Source organism: Gymnoscopelus microlampas (assembly GCF_963454915.1).
Source record: "Gymnoscopelus microlampas genome assembly, chromosome: 7".
NCBI lineage: Eukaryota > Metazoa > Chordata > Actinopteri > Myctophiformes > Myctophidae > Gymnoscopelus > Gymnoscopelus microlampas.
Genome location: NC_139944.1, coordinates 27,816,333 through 27,834,301, shown reverse-complemented (window position 1 = coordinate 27,834,301; position 17,969 = coordinate 27,816,333). Strand labels below are relative to the sequence as shown.

The 17,969-nt window shown below is 42.3% G+C and overlaps 1 protein-coding gene across 1 annotated transcript in view; it reads left to right on the top strand.

Annotated features, from left to right (window-relative positions):
* Positions 1–17,969, top strand: part of LOC311049561 (plasma membrane calcium-transporting ATPase 1-like) — a 133,260-nt gene that overhangs the window by 61,926 nt on the left and 53,365 nt on the right. The window contains exons 3-8 of the mRNA XM_084063201.1: positions 3,886–4,083; positions 5,624–5,881; positions 7,347–7,472; positions 8,817–8,948; positions 11,182–11,217; positions 16,638–16,811. Coding sequence (XP_083919327.1) covers positions 3,886–4,083; positions 5,624–5,881; positions 7,347–7,472; positions 8,817–8,948; positions 11,182–11,217; positions 16,638–16,811 — 924 coding nt within the window. The remainder of the gene's footprint in view (positions 1–3,885; positions 4,084–5,623; positions 5,882–7,346; positions 7,473–8,816; positions 8,949–11,181; positions 11,218–16,637; positions 16,812–17,969) is intronic.

Genomic DNA, 17,969 nt, shown 5'->3' with positions numbered 1-17,969 from the left:
GAGAGAGAGGTAGAGAGAATACAGGAGGTGGAAAGAGGAAGGGAACTCTGAGTTTGCAAGCTGTGTTCCCTGATGTGCTGCCATATGTAGCAGTGCTCTGACAACAGCAGAGCTCATGAGGAGGAACCCAGCTAGAGACAGTTTGAAGCAGAGTGATACTGTCTGGTTGGAGAAAGGCTGTGGAGGAAAAAGTATGGTTTATCGATAAATAAGAAACCATCAAATGGATCTTTTATAAATTATTAAGTCAGAAGACGGTACACAAGACAAATCACAACAAAAATGTGTATTTATTTTGAATGATGGCTGTTTCAGCAACAGGTGTGTTGGAGATATGCATGTATACTCTATATCAAAAGGGGGAGCAGGGGGATATTTAAGCATCTCTGCATAAATATTTGAACCGATAATACAACCGGTACTGACAAGAAAGTGAGGGCTGAGTTCGTGAACTGGATCTGAACCCATGAATGTGCTTATGCGCTGCATTGTGCATTAATTAACTGAGCCACCACGGTACCCTGAGGATTGCTTACCATTATGCCACAGAGAGCAATTAATTCAACTCAATCTGACCAAGGTCATGGCATTGTTTGTCCATTTACATTCGCTATGCATTCCAAAGCATGTCTCCTGTGTCCAGGGAGAATCCTACAGAAAACATGCCGATACTCACACAGTGATGCATTCATAAGGACACAGTGATGCATTCATAAGGACAATATCATCCTCGAGTCCAGTGTATAAAGTTGTCCAGGGATGACATTTTTACAGGCACAAGGAGGAAAAGCCTACTAAAAGCCAATGGGATTTTTGCACTGGATTTAACATTTATTGACAAAAATAAGATTAGTGGCAAATACAAGTTCATGATACTTTCATGTTTTGTTGCAAGCTAATCTTCACACATGAACACCACTTATATGATTAGTAAATACAGAAATAAAAAGCTTTGGTCGCTTCAGAGAAATTCAGGCGTGACAATGTGTCATTCTGCTACCGAGGGAACGAGCAAACTGCGCCAATCTATTGCACTTCTATACACACTTCTAAATCACTGTTATCCATTCATTGACCTATTGTTTATCCCTCCTTAAACAAAAAGGGGTACAAGTTTCAACCCCAATAGAATGGAGTCAAAACCTGTATTGTCCACATGAAATTCCTCAGTCACCCACCACCGCAGAGACAAGGGGTTTGAATCTTGGCTGGGTGTTCCAGCAAACACAAGTGTGCGTGTTTGTGGAAGGGAAGATCAAAATTGCAGTACGTGATGAATAATTGTCTCCGCCAGGCCGAAGGCGTGGCCTAGAATTATGTTTTTGCCCCTGCCTGTCCATCCTTGTCCGTCCGTCCGTCCGTCCGTCCGTCTACAGCTTATATCCCGCACCGTTGGACCGATTGGCGTGAAACTGCATGCACACTTCCTGGAGTCCAGAGCAGAACCTCTGTTCCAAATCTTTCACATCAGCCTGTTCTAGTGCGACCAGGAGGCAGATTTTTGCTAAACACATTTTTTGATATTACTCCTACAGAATGTGTCCAAACATCACGCAGATCGGTACACATTATCTCGATAGCCATGCCATCAAGACAGACCTGTCCGATTTTTCATATTTTATCCTGATTGGCTAAGATTGACTTCTACTACCTGGCTGGCAGAGACCTGTGCTTTGAGGTGCACATTTATCTAGTTTGAACTATTTATGAAATACAGTTTCATGACTAAGGGCTATTTTCCACTCACAGTGTAAAAGTCCCAAGACATGTAACCTAAAGTAGATTTTGGCTTTTTAAGGCTCCATAGATGCTGTGTCACGTTTGTCTGAGATCCCAGACAACTTCGAACTCCAGCCTCCACCTTTGCACATTATCGCACTCTTCGGCTGATGCTGAACATCCTGTTGGATCATGGTGAATCACAGTCAAATCCTCTGTGTTAATGGTAAATTTGTAACTCAAAGAGTATACAGTCCATTTGGTGTACATTTGTACACTCTTTGAGATAAACCCTCTCGATTTTACCGATGAATCTACAGTACAGTACTTGTTAGAGAGATAGATCAGCCCCCTCACCTCACTTATATGGTCTTTATCTTTTCTTTCTCTACCCCCCCCCTGCCAAAAACAAATAAATAATAAATAAATACACTTCTCTTTACCCCCATCTCTCCCTCTCCACACCCTGTAGCCCATTTCTCTTCTTCTCTCTCACCCCCTCTCCACTCTTATTATGTCTCTTCCCTCTCAACACCATATTGCACCTGTTCCCCTATCCTGTGTGCTCACTGACCACTGAAGACACAGTGACAGTAAAAATGAAACATTACACAGTCCTCCATCTCAGACATCCATCAGCCCCAGGCCAGGCTCAGCCAAACAAGACGCAGGCAAACCCTCAGTCTGGCCCCGAGCTTCCCCCGAGAATACGCCTGTCTCTTCCCATCGCTCGCTACCCAAAGATGATGCCCTCCATCCAGAGCAAGTGCATTTCACATGGCTGCTTTGTTTTAGACTTTAGACTTTTTTGTTGTGCCCCAGTCCCTTATAAGCCCCTGTCTTTCTTCTCTGGCCACAGAGAGTTGGTTTAGGTTAGGAGGCCTTGTACAGTACATTGCGTCTTTGTTCCTCGGAGAAAGCGCGGAGGCAGGGAAATTGGGGATGGCAGGTTTTGTTGTGATGTGTATTGGTGGTGGGTTGGGAAGGGGCTCAGACGCACCCAGAGGCGCATATTTCTTTAACTGAGGCCAGGAAGCGAGCGCAACGTCTGGCCTTAGGAAGGAACGTGGCAGGAGAGTGTCACACAAGACTCATTGTATTCTCTCTCTCTCCTCTCCTCGGTCTCTCCTCTTCTGCCTCTGGTCTTTGTTCAGCTCCCCACAATGGGCTCTTCATTGCCCTCTCTAACTGCTCCCCTACTGATTTTGTCTGAGCAGTTGCACAGCTGGCAACTAAGGAGAGAAATGCATGGATTGACTCGAGGGCATCTGTTTTCATCTACATAGACCACAAAATACTGGCACTTAAAGGTTTAGCACAGCCACCTGAGTTATTGGATGCATCTACATGAAAAACTACACCACACAGCAAAATCCTGTAAAAATGGATCAGAAAAGGTCAGTTTTTACAGTCTTGGATTGAGACTACAGTAGCACTCAAGATTTTACTATGCAAGTACTGTAGCACAATTGGCAATATTGTGTTTGGATTTTTTTTTTTGTTATGATTCTAACACTCCAGAAGCTGGATGGACAATCACTGCAATAAGAGAGCAGTGACCACGAAAGAGGATAAATGACTGACTCTTAATCCACTGCATAAATTCATTCTAATCTTGTTTAATCCAAATTGTGGTCTCGAGGAAATCTCATATTCATATAGTTTGTGTGTGTGCACACACATTCTATAATAAAACACATTACACAATCTAAATAAATAAATAAAACATGACCTTGTCTGTAGACATTGTCTTGTCAAAGATGCAAGTCAAACCTGCTTGGCACTTGTCGTGCAGCAGATTGTGTGCAGTGGGTGGTTGACATTGGGTGTGGATGGGTATGTTTGGTCAGCCAGCAAGCTTTTGGAACCAAGCCCTCATTTGATGTGGCTACCACTGATGTTCCCATTACAGACATAAACATAAAAGATGTCATTACGCAGGCCTCGCACTTTAATTGCTGTCTTTTGTCCTATAACAGAGGAATACTATGTCATGACACAAGTACTATTTTAAACATGGAAGAGAGAAGAGGAGTAATTAATTGTGACACAGGTCTTAAGCTACATCTGATCCAGGACATTAAAAGTATTTGTTCAACACACTAACTGGTTGATTTAATTCATTTCTGAATTTGAACACATGCTTTGTTTCCTCCTCCCTCGCAGGTCTGTCTGGTAACCCGACTGATCTAGAAAAGCGCCATAATGCATTTGGGAAGAACTTCATTCCTCCCAAAAAGGCCAAGTCCTTCCTGGCGCTGGTGTGGGAAGCCCTGCAGGATGTTACCCTCATCATCCTGGAGATTGCTGCCATCATCTCCCTGGGTCTTTCCTTCTACCACCCACCAGGGGGCGACAGTGAGAGTAAGTAGTAGTTTGCCCAAGTGGATACATGTATGTCTAATCTTGCATTAAAGGAGCACTTCATCCATTTTCAGCCTATCTTAATATAATTGGCCCTCACTCCTCACTAATGCTCATCATACGATGGCACCATTTTTGTTTGCTGGCTCTGTGTCTCAGAAGAGGGCAGTAGGCAGGTTTCCAGCAGTGCCTACTGCAGGTTTCATACCTTTTTTGTATTTTTTTTAAATTGATGCAAGAACACAATGGCTTCTATTTCAGCTTGCTAACTTTCCAGTAAGAGAAAGACTGTACCGTAGTTCCTATTAGCTTGGAATCCCCCTGTCATTGGTAACTATCCATGGCCCACCTCTGAGATGCAGAGTAGACAGAAATTGTGGCATCTTATGATGAGCGAGTGAGGACCAATTATCTGAAGATACGTTTGAAAAAGTGCTCCTTTAAAATTGGCTTGTGGGTGGGCGTCAAAAACGTAACATCCGGATTTGATTGGACAAATCCAGTCGCCAACATAACATCTGGATTTGAATGGCCAAGCTGTGTTGTAGTGCTCTGAGTTGTCTTAGATTTTCACGCCTGAACATATGTAACTAAAAAACAATTAGGTTCATACACTAACTATAGCCATTGCCTAAGTTGGTGCATAAAGTCATCAGTTCATTTGTCAAATTTGATTTACTTATTTTCGTTACATCACACAAATGTAATGAATGTGTAACAGTAGGTAGCTAATAGCATAGTAATGCTTAGTGGTGCCAGTTGTGTCCAATTAAGAAAAGCAATTAACATTAACAAATTAGTCACTGTAGGCCATAGATCAAAGTATCTATAAAAAGTGTTCACGGCCACCTAGTTTTCCGAGGGACCCAGCAGTGACACTTATTGCTATAGATACCATATAACCAGCACTTCTTCCTTTATAAGAAATTATTTTTTATATTCTCCACAATTTACTTGTTTAGTCATCATGCCAATTTTCCTTGGTCAATGCACTACACACACGGCCCCTGATGCTAACCCTACTATTGGTCTGAGGAGGTCATTCTCCAGCCACGTCTTTTCACTTGACAGTGGGGAGTTTAAATGGTAGAGACAAATACGGTAGAGCATAACGCTATCTCTCCCAGCCCCGTTCCTCACTGAACAGGCCACCAACCAGTAGCAGTGGCTAGTGCAATGACATGGATAAATCCCCCTGCTGGCTTTCCCACCCGTGAACACTGCCAGTTGTGTTCGTTGGAGTGTCAAGCCAATCCGGAGGCACCGCAGAGGGACTGAACCCCAATCTCCTCAATGGTGGAGTTTACCCCTGCGCCACGATGCATCTCTGTGACAAACATGTCACAGAGGCTCCCATGGATTGATTACTTCCTCTTCTGTATTTAACATAGAAGCACAGCATTGCTATGAATGGAAATGCCCATTGTCCACATTATGTCTATGCTGCCGCCTCTCAAACTCAACAAAACATATTGGAATAATTAAGCTCAGTGTGAACAGCTGGTGCAACTGACCATGCACAATATCTGTTCCTTTACAGTGTGTGGGCAGGCTGCCGCTGGCGCAGAGGATGAGGGTGAAGCGCAGGCCGGCTGGATCGAGGGTGCTGCCATCCTCTTCTCTGTCGCCATAGTGGTTCTGGTGACTGCTTTCAATGACTGGTCCAAGGAGAAGCAGTTCCGTGGGCTGCAGAGCCGCATCGAGCAGGAGCAGAAGTTCACCGTCATCCGCAAGGGTCAAGTCATCCAGATCCCTGTGGCTGAAATTGTGACGGGAGACATTGCCCAGATTAAATATGGTGAGAGATCAGATGAGACATATTATGGTGGGAGAGTCATGCGTTGCCTTTTGATTCACTTTTTCCCCCTTTCAGTTTAAACTTGTTCAAAGTGTTCAAATTAAGTTGAATGAATGGAAAAGTCTGTGCTTTTGAGGTTGAATGGAAAGCAGTAGGTTCTCATTACTCTTACAAGATGTATGGATTGTTGAAAATATCCATCCTTTTTCCAATGCGTCATACCATGCCCTTGGCATCCATTATCAAAGTAGAGTTTAATTTCTGTCTAGATAACCAGTACTTTGAACATAAAGATTAAAAATCAAGCCACCCTGCTGATGTAAGGGTCATAAAACAATGCCAGGATTTGTCAGAACTTAATTTATTGGCAAAGAGCAAAGGTTGTGTTTTATGCAGGAGAACCCGGGTCTCCTGCGCAAGTGCTGATTTTTACCGCTGAGCTAATAGAGCCTGCCTGGTTGCTCTGGGGAGAAATTGAATTGTCTCCTTCAGTGTCATACATGTATGTATTTGTGTCAAACCAGAAACGGGGATCAAAGGTCATGTCCAACATACAGTAAGATCTAAATGTCTCGTTAGAAGAGCAGGGCGATCAAATACAGCCACCCCAATTGTATAAGTTGCATTACAGATTGGGCAAAATAACATTTTATTCACACACCAAAAATGACAGGTAAGAGCTTTAACATTGGCATATTTGTAGGCATTTTTATTTGCAAAGGTGGTTTAAAAAAAAAACATCAACATGGAGAACTACTATCTGATACTCTGCTGCTGAATTAAATGTCATATGGGAAAACTATTTCAATAATTCATTGCTCCAGCGGCTTGTTTCCAAGTGATGGGGGCAGCCGGGTGTCATCAGTTAATGTAGGAACATGTGAATTAATATCCAATTAAAATGCCAAGTTCAGTAGGCGAGAACGTTGGCTGTCTTTGATGTTGTGTCATGATTGAACGTATTCCACAGGACTCGCACCACGGTGTGGGCAATATGAAGCACTCAATTAGCTTAGGAATTTTACTTTCTCTCCTCTGTACCACTACTCGGGATAGGATGACAGTTGAGCGTAATCTATACTTCGGCGCACTATTAATGACTAACTTTGAAGCCCACAATGCATCACATTCGTGTGACAAAGTATACAAATTAAGTTTGTGATGCTGTTACTGCATTAACTCTATTAGTAAGCTCTAATTAATAGGCCAGAGTTATGGTGAAGAGAATCTCAGACAGAAGGAGATATGAACGTTAGACAGGAAGGAAATCGGGCAGTCAATTGTCACTTCTCATGTAGATTAACCAGTAAAGGACACATACTAGCCATAGCATTGGCATCTCTTCCTCCTCCAGTGATCATGTCACTAATAACATTTTATCTGGTTAAATCTGTCACTAATAATGTTCATAACAACTCAAACACAGCCATCATCAAACGTTTACTCTCAATGGTGAACTTGTTAGGTGACCTGCTTCCTGCTGATGGCATCCTGATCCAAGGCAACGACCTGAAGATAGATGAGAGCTCTCTGACTGGAGAATCAGACCAAGTCAGGAAGTCTCTGGACAAGGACCCCATGCTACTGTCCGGTAAGACTGCATGCTTATAATTACACAGCAATGAAGGCAAAAAAAACATCCAACATCCAGTTGCGGAACGATGATGTGAAATGCATCAATATCATATCAAGTGCAAATTCCGTTTTCAATGCTGTGAAATGATGCGTTTGAGGCCATTGTTTCTTGCCGTCAGCATTTCACGGACACATACGCAGAAGACATAGGGTATTTTTTGCCACACTATATTATTAATCTTCTCACATCAGAACATCGGGATTGAGGTTGAAAATCAGCAAAGCTTTTCTTTAATGTTAAACCTTTTATTTAAAATTCATGAAAGACTTTGGTATCAAAGTAGCTAAAATTACTCTACAATCTACAGTAGATGACATTTAAGCCCCATTCAGACATACAAGATTTGCAGGTAATGTGTCGGCAATGCTCGGCATATCTGATGTTTGTGTGAACGTGCACCGAATTAGTGTCAGCAGTGTCAGCAATCTTGTTTCGGCATTCATGCCTGCAACATTAACCCCTCAACTTCTACACATTCCACTCCCCTCTATAATGACTGAATTCCGAACATTGCTGGCCCACAATAACCTACCTAACCTGGCGGAGACCTGTGCTCCGAGGAGCACTTTTTCTATTTATTATTATCTCACTTGAGTAGTACTCGACTATTCCGGTCTAAATGGAGAGTTTTCTTTTGCAGAAGCAGAACCAATCCAAAGTCTTTAGGGCGGACCTATTGAGGCAGTGACATGATTAGTTTCCAAAGCAGAAGGTGTAGGTTTGTTAGCGGCTGTTTTTGCCACCATTTTTGCAACTACTTTGCATTTAGAAATCCCGCCGATTGGTTAGGTTGGTGTTGCCAAGATTAGATGAAAACGTTTTTTTCCTCCTCATTTTTCAGCCACATTCGACTAATAGTAGTATAGCATAATAATGTAACATGAATCATTATCCCTTCATTAACTCATTAAAACCGGTAATGCATCTCTGTCATTTTAGATTTCTTTTGTACAAGCTCAGAGATTGTGAAAATGTGTCCAAATCTTTGAATATATATTTTTTTAAAGCGTTTTAAACTTTTGTAACTGAAATCTTTGCTTCTGGAGGTCTCTGGAACAAAATATTTTACAAATATTCAAAGATTTGCACAAATGTTTCATTTAATAAAAAAAAACAGATCTACAAGCTCATGTGAGCTTGTATATCTGCTATTTTTGAATAGCCCAAATAAAAAAAATTACACGGATGCATTCCCGGTTTTAATGGGTTAAAACTGTACAGGTTTGCTACAACTGCTGCACGTGCCGACACTTTTGACTTGAGTGTGCACGCTGTCTCTCTCTTTCTTCCTCCCCACAGGAACCCATGTGATGGAGGGATCAGGCAGAATGTTGGTGTCGGCTGTCGGACTCAACTCGCAGACGGGCATCATTTTTACCCTCTTGGGCGCCGGCGAGAACGAAGAGGAGAAGAAGAAAGAGGTCAAGAAAAGTAAGGCTAACCAAACGGGCATGCCAACTAAATGCCTTGTCACAGCTGCTCCTCCAACAGAAGAGGCTCATGTTGACATGTTCGCTTTTCTCCAACTTGCTCTCACTTTCACTCTCTCTGGCCCTTGCTGTTTTTCTTTCTTTTTTTTTCTCTCCTCCTTTTTTAATTTTTAACATCGATTGTTTAGGGAAAGTGGTTGCAGGAGGAACGATGTGCCATAAAGTTCAGGTAAAGTCGCATTGGCGATGATGTTAGATACCCAAATATGTTAGTCCAGTGATTTATAAACGTTTTCTATACGATTTTATCTCTGGGACTCCAATCTACTCTAATCCTCATTTCAAAATGCTCATTAAATGCAACCAAATGGGCCCAAAGGGGTCAAGTTATTGTCATTTGTACAATTGCTGACTTACAGACCCATAAGGTTCCATTTGGTTACTAACTATCATTTAGCTGGTGCCCCCCCCCCCCCCCTCAAGGACCCTTGGGGGTCCCCTGACTCCACGTTGAAAACCAGTGCATTAGTCTATACTCCATTATTCCAGTGGTACAGAAATTCAGCTTGAAGATACTGATGCTGCTGTTCTTGCTTTTATTAGTTTGCATGTACAGTAAAAGGTCCTGGTATTACTGTGTTTATTATATGGGTGCTGCAGACCGCTCTCGTCCAAATGTTTTTACCCTTCACTACCTCCTCCATTTACTCAACATTAGTCCTCTTTTTGGTCCCATCAACAGCAGAGGTTAGATATCCTCTTATCCTCTCTAGAGGTGTAATTATTTTTCTGCGGTGAACAAAGTATTAACATTATAAGAACCAAGCTTTACTAGTCTATCAGGCCCAAAAGAACAATATCATGCATCTGCAATGGATCTCTCTCGCTTTCGGTTTACTTGTGGTCCATACTAACACCTTTTTGACAGTACATTTTTGTTGATTTGTTTTGTTTGTTTGTGTTTTGCAAGACATTTTGGCTTCAGGTTTTGATTTCCTGAGGCATTCATTCTGCAAGGGATGAATGCGCCACTTCAGAGAAGAGAGAGAGGGAGAGAGAGAGAGAGACGATGCTAATGTTTTCTCACCCACCAATTGTCAGCTCTGGAATCTGGGCCACTAATCAACTGAATGATACTTCAAGAGCGTCATCAATGGCTCTTAATGATGTTATAAAATCATATTTATAGTTTTATCAGATTTAACCACATAAATAGGACCACTTAGTAGAATGAAGCAGTGAAGATTGATATGCATTAGTCAACATTTACATTTGTCAACACACACACACACACACACACACACACACACACACACACACACACACACACACACACACACGTCCTGGCATTTCTGAAAATGGCAGAGACATGCAACAGACGTCACTGTCACACATGGCTGCATCAGACCTTCTACTCACACACACAAGCTTGTTTTCTTTCTTTCTTTTTTTTCTTTCTGGAAATGCCAGAGATACACAACAGACTTGGCTGTCACATGTGGCTGCATCAGCACTTCTACACACAGAAGACACACACATCATGCACATTGCCCCTCCCACTGCCACTTCATGTCACATTCAGGGACCCAGACGAGCACAAGTTAAATTACCGTGCACGCTCACAGACATGCATACTCTTTTTGAGTGTGTGTGTGTGTGTGTGTGGGGAGGTAGACACATGTTTACTGAGGTCTGGGGGCATTCTTCTGCTATAGTGCCTTTGTTATACTGTATATACACACACATACAGTATTGAATTCTACCAACCACAAGCACAACACACTTCTATCTATCGATATTTTTATCATGCACACGCATACACACAACGAAAGGAAATAAAACACATTTTCTGTCAAACTGCCTGTTTGTCGAACTATGTACCCGTGTGCTTTGCACGTGAATACTGTATGTGTATGTTAGTGCAATATCTCACATTGCTGTGTGAATGTAGTTAATGTTGCTAAATCTCTGTGCCTTTCTATAAGGCAAGGTACTAGAAGACTATGATTGGTCTACGGTATAATACACTCTAAAAAACAACTCCAACACAGTTTGGAACAGATGACTGCTCTCTCTCTCTCCTCTGATGGCCCATTTCAGCACACACACAAGCACACACATGTGGTTTTCTATTAAGTTTTGCCCTTTTTACGTTTCCTTCAGTTTTATGATTTGTCCTCTTTCCTTTGAGCCATGTTATCAGCATACCGCACTCTCTTCCTCTGTCCGAACAGGTAAAAAACAAGGACCCCCAGAAAATCGCAACAAAGGTAACCCCTCCCTCCCCTCCCCCCTCCCACCCACCTCACCCCACCTCATCCGCCACACGCCCCTCCACCTGTCCATTCAGGGGCAGGCTGGGAGTTTTGTGTCAACCTTTCTCTCTTGCGCGCTCTAGCTCTCTCTCTCTCTCTCTCTCTCTGTGTGTTTCACGCTGCTTAGCCCCTACACCTGCTGTAAAAAGGGTGCCTTGCTTCACCTGTGGAAGGGTGCAACTCTCACTGCCTGCAGACCCCGTCCTACCTCCAGAGTCTGTTAGCCTGCTTAGAGATGTAGCCCGCAGCTCATTATCAAACCAAATGGAGTCATTATCTGCATAGCTTAGAAACATTGGCCCTCATTTATCACAGTGTTGTACACCAAATAATGGGCGTACGGCGAGACCCCCGCAATTGTTGGCATTTATCATTCTATCGTGACTTTGACGTACGGGCCGCTCAGATCTCAGGTCAGGTCTGAGGGTGGTTGTGGTCGCGGCAGACTAAACAAAGACTAGAAAAGACAATATAGTGCAATTGTAGAGAATCTGAGGTAAGATAATAATGCATTTGTAGACAATCTGAGGTATTGGCGTAATCACCGCATTAAAGGGACTACACCATGCACTTTTCCTTCTTTTTTGTGTGTTTTTGGTCTCCCCTACCTGTCTTCTATCCCAAAAAATACCCCAGTTTGAGCACTCAGGCTTTCACAGCATATCTGGGGTTTTATGTAAATTGGTCTCAAAACAGGCCAAACTGATTTGGCCCCGAAAGTGACGTCACTAGCGGTACAATCCCTCCCGTTTTTCAGTTACAACTTAGAAAAAATGTGGATAGAGCCCAGTCATTCAGGTAAGATGGAAAATATCCGAGCCCCTCATTTATTATACTTTGGGCTGTCAAAAGCCCTTGCAGACTGTTTCCAACCATTTTGGCCCCATGTGCTGTGAGATCCAGCACACGTACAACCTCTTCTGCAAGCTGTCCCATCACGTGCACACACACACACACACACACACACACACACACACACACACACACACTCCCCACCGCCTCACCACCTCCCACAGCTTCGGCATCTGCTGCAGACAGAATGCCTCTTCATCCCACGCACACGCACACGCACACAGACACACACGCACACGCACACACACACACACACACACACACACACACACACACACACACACACACACACACACACACACACACACACACACACACACACACACACACACACTCACAGTCTAGCCCCTCCACCTTCTCTCCTTCCCCTTGCCCTTGGACTTAATCACCATTAAACATCCTTTGATGTCTCTGGTATGAGAGAGTGAAAGGGACATATTATTTCCCCAGCAGGATTAATCTAGTTTCAGTTAACTGAAATTCAGCAGCTTTTGGGTAGGAATGTACTCAAGACCAGCTGTCAACTTGTATTGTACTTGGTCATGATGTGCATTGTGAATAGTTAGTTATTTTTATTTGGCACCACTGGTCAGCACAATAGTACTAGTGTCATACACTAGATTGCATCAAATTTTATAAAGCTTAGCTTTTCAGCTACAACTTATTGTGTGTAGAATTGTGTGGTCGTCTATTACATTCTATAATGTAAATATTAAAGCAAAAAAGTATATGCCCAGTCAGAAGCCCAGTCATTTTTAACCGCATGCATGACCATTATCCCACAACATTCCGCTCAGTGCTCAAATCACAGATGCTGCTCCAAACCATCCCACTTTTGGAACATTATCAAGGGTTCAGGCTGTATTGCTAAGGAAATGTTAAAAACTGTGTTTCATGCAACTATCTTAAAATAACGGCGGTTGACCCCGGGCCCATTCAACACGTCGTGAGCAGAAATAGGACGATTTTAGTACAGTCAGCCAGTGGTTCTCAAACTTTTTCATGTCAAGGACCCCCAAATTGACACTTATTAGCCCGCGGACCCCCATTTCAAAAGATATGCCAGGGACCCCCATAAGAGAAGATTTTTACGGCTCTAGCAGTGATTCTCAACCATTTTTATTTCAAGGACCCCCAGTTTGACATGCATCAGGGCTACGGACCCCATTTAATGGCATTTCTGTCACTTGGACCGCAATTTATATTGGGAAATCTATGTCAATTTAACTCTCAGAGTTACAGACCCATAAGGGTCCATTTGGTGCCTAATCTATCATTTAGCTGGGGACCCCCTGGAACTCCCTCAAGGACCCCTGGGGGTCCCCGGACCCCACTTTGAGAACCAATGAGCTAAGTAACCATCTTGTTTGAATAAAACAACTGCATATCCTATCTAACACTAATTGTGTTTCACTTCATCAAAGTATCTAATGTAACTTGCGTGACAAGAGGGCCTGAGAAAGTCCGAAGTCACAGTTTCTGACAATTCTCCCCTGTTGGCTATATCCATAGCCGGACTACAAAAAAGCAGAATGTCATAGTGGATGAGGTGAATATCCCTTGGGCCAAAGCTATAGTGTGGGAGTTGCACCCTTGCAGTATCACAGCCTGTGGAATTTGTTTGTTTGTTCTGCTGTTGTTTTTTACTCTCTTTTCCTCTTATTCCTTTTGGCTTTGATTTCTGTCAAATCTCCCACTGTTGCCTCTTTCCAGGGTGTTTCTCGGGACTCCATGCTGTCTCCTCCCAGTCACAGTTTGACTATTCTCTCTCTCTCTCTGTCTCTCTATCTTGCTAAAATACAGCTTACAGTTTTTCAACTTCTTCTACCTCGTACCCTCACTCCTTTTTTGTTTTTTGGTGGTTTAGTGTTGTTGTTTTCTTTGGTTTCTGGGTAATTTAATTTTTTCTTCCTTTGTTTGTCAACTCCCCCCCCCCCCCCCCCTTTTTTTCCTTTTATTTCTTTTTACTGTGACACACACTCACCCCTCTCTCTCCGTCGTGCGTGGTCCCATGGTTCCGTGCTGAGTCTGTTTTTAAGTGCTGTGCGTTGATCCGTCAGTCCTTCTGCCTAAGTCCAGTCTGCGAGTCCAGTCCAGTCCTTGTGAAGCTGTGTCAGTCGATTCTGTTTTCTCTGATTTATTCTATGTTGTGCTTGGTGGTCTGGTCCCAAAACCTGTCCTCAGAATGGACCATGTGCATATAGCAAGGAGAATCCTGGGTTAGGTTTCTTTTATCCTAAAACCTTCTCTTGCACATTTGCAAAACGATACCTATCCTTTGCCAAACTCTGTCAGGTAAGATAAAAAAAAATAATAATAATCTTATCTTTGAGGAGAAATGAGGAGGTAGACCTGGTGGTCGTGGTAATTATGTCTGTCCAGGTCTAATATCTTCAGCCTTTAAATTTGGAGGCAGTGGAAAGGATGACGAAACAAAGTTGTAATAGTAGCAATCATAGTTTGCCCTCTTCAGATGTAAAAATGTGGGCAGTTTTAACATTGTGATAACGAGCTCTCAATTCTGAATGACCTTAGGGATCCAGTCCCTTTAGATCTCTGGACACGTCTTGTAAAAGCCATCACCGTTCCTCTTGGCAGTGCTGTCAAGTTGCGGGTTTCAGAAACTCACTGGCCTATAACTGAAGTAAATTACTTTTCAAGTTGCATTCATAAATAAATAATATATTTTTTTTAAGTGTTCAGGCTTTATTAAAAACAGACCTTCTTTGACACTATAATGTAAATTGGCCTTTTACAGGACTGACAGATTTTGTTAATCCATTCTGACATTTTTGTATTATCTCTTTCAGTCTTGGTCGACCCCTCCCCCAAATATCCACTGCACACTCCATGTTTAAAATGTTCTCCTGTGTTTTGCATGCTATACTGCGAACAAGGTGTTACCAATTACCACATGTTATCCAGGGGACTAACATGCTTTATGTACATGGTCCATTGGTATTTGTATTTATACTGAATGGATGTTGGTGGTGTCAGAAGTCAGTCCTCCATTGATTCTGCAGGAGGTTCTAAGGGAATATGGGTACAGTTCGCTAGCATATAGTTATTGCTGCCTTTCTGTCCATAATTTGTATAGCTGTGTATTTGTGTCATTTCCAATCACTGTCAACTTTAGTATGTCCAGCCGCCTTTAATCATATTCATTGTACTATTTGTTCCATTCACTAACAAAATTCCATACAAATCCATATCTAGACAAACCGTACTGAACGTAAAGTAAATCATTGGGACATTAACTAATATTGTCACCTTTTTTATTAGATTAGAATTTATATTGACATACAACTGCTCCAAATATACACTTACTATAAAACGTCAAAAGAAACCTATTATTATTTTAAATATTATTATTAATCACCTTCTTATACACTTTGCTATTCAGTGCTTTGATATGATATTTATCAGAACTGTTTGTTGGAGACAGCAAATGCCAGGTTGCACAGATCAAGAAAACTATGCTCTACAAATAGGACAAAACCATGCCAATGAAGAGGTGAAATGCAAATATGCCATTTGTGTATGTAAAACAGAAGCAGGGTTGCATAGCAGGACGACTTATGTTTTCATTTGACAAGACAAAACAAGAAACTGCGGAATAATTTTCATTCTCCTATCCCCTTGATGTTCCTTGTTATAGCTGTGATGTCTAATGCTTTCCTGACAGAAGTGGGACACCATTTGTCTATGAATGACACTTTCTTGTTAAATCCTCTTTTGTTTTATCACATCTGCTGTACTCTGTGCTGTGTGTGCTTAAATGTTCACCAAGCTACTTTTTCATAACTAACCACTGTTCCTTGTTTGCAAGAGGTACTAAAATGCCCAATTTCTTGGACCGTTTTCATTTGCATTGATTGATATTTGATTATGAAATAAGTTAAATGCCATTTTTACCATCAAGCATAAGTCCTCACCAAAAATTACGATCCAGGTTTTTGATTCTTTGAGGGTTTTTGTTTTTCTGATCCGAGAGGGATCTCTATAATCCCTTGCCTTGCTTGACTAGCTTGAGTTTGTGGATCACTGGTCTGGTTGGCAGGATATTGTCTCTGTGACTCCCAACTGAACCGACAATCTTTTGTCTGCCTCTCTACCCGTCATTCCCAAACCACCCCTGAACCCCACTCCCTTATCTTTAAAAAAAAAAATCCAACCACCATATTCTACCTCCACCCTACCCCCTGCCCTCCTTCACCCTCACCCTCCCCATCTATCCTTCTCCCTCCAACCTGTTCTTCGCCCCCAACCCTTTTTTTTTTTCCTCCTGCCTCGTTCTCTCTCATGTCAACCCTTCCACATTCCTTCTCTCTGTCCATCTCCATTCTCCAACCTACGTACCCATGCGCCCCACCAACCACCACCCACCCCGCTCGTACATCTTCATTATACCTTTGCCTCCAACCCTCTCCACCTTGCCCGTCTTCCCTTGTGTCTGTCCTCCCACGATGCACTGTCCTCCCACCAATACCCCCCCCTCTCCCTCCCTCCCACCTCCCCTATAGCTAAGACCCAAGATGGCATTGCATTAGAGATCCAGCCCTTGAAGAGTGAGGAGGCGGCCGAGTCGGAGGAGAAGGAAGAGGTCAAGGTTGTGAAGAAGGTTCAAGTTTCCAAGAAGGATAAGTCGGTGCTACAGGGCAAGCTCACCAGGCTGGCCGTGCAGATCGGAAAGGCTGGTGAGAACAACGCAACACCCACACATTACACAGTATCTCTACCGGTGGGTTTTTCTAACTTTTTGTTCCCAAGGCACACCGATGGACACGTCGAAAGCTCAAGGCAACACCTGTATTCATTGCCAAAATAGCCAATCTACAAGTTCACAATGCATTGTGATTCGTTGTGAGCTTGTAGATCTGCTATTTTAGCTAGTTTTGAATTATTTATTTTTTACATATTTTAAATAAATAAATGCCATTTCAAATAAATATTGCCAAAATAGGGATGCCAGGTTGGGAAAAAAATAAAAATATATATGTATATAATTTATTTTAATTTATGACATGTCTCGGCAGATAAGTAAGCAATTTTACAATAACTATATTACAGCTAGGGCAGCTGTCCGGGCCGTGTGCAATCAAATGTAACGTGTGTAGATAGAAATGCTTGGGTAATCATGTTGTGCAGGCCACATCCTTGAATTAATTAAAACACTTTAAAAAGAAAATGTTATCTGGAGACCAGACAGTCATACTCCCTTTTGAACAAAGATAATGCTCTTTCATAGAACAGGAGCTCAAGGTCTCTTCTCAGGTAGATGGGGAGAAACAGTTTATTGTTTAACCCATTCAATCCGGGAACGCATCTGTGTCATTTTAGATTTATTTTGGCTATTCATTTGTTCCAAAGATTTGAGTTAAAAAAGTTTGCTTAAAAATTATATATATATATATATTCAAAGATTTGCTCACATTTTTATGATTTTCTAAAAATAGTATGGTTAAGTGGCTAAAATCTAAAATGACACAGACACTTTCCTGGATTGAATGGTTTAAAGTGTGTGAAACACCTGTGTGTGCCATTCCAGTTTCCGCTCTTGAGACTGGAAGGTCTGGGTTCAGTCCCGGCCAAAACCATACCAAAGACTATAAGAGCATGGTACCCAGTGCCCGCCTGCTTGGCACTCAGCATCAAGGGTCATTGGAAATATACTATTGGCATGTCCAGGGGGTGTACTTGTAAATCAAGCTGCCTCATGCCACAGAAACAGGAGATGGGCTCCTGAACTATGGGCCACATGGCTCAGGAACCGTAGGTTCCTAAGGATATTTAATCCAGCAGAGAAAGATAATATACTGCTGTTATGAAATAATACATACAAACATAGAAAGTGT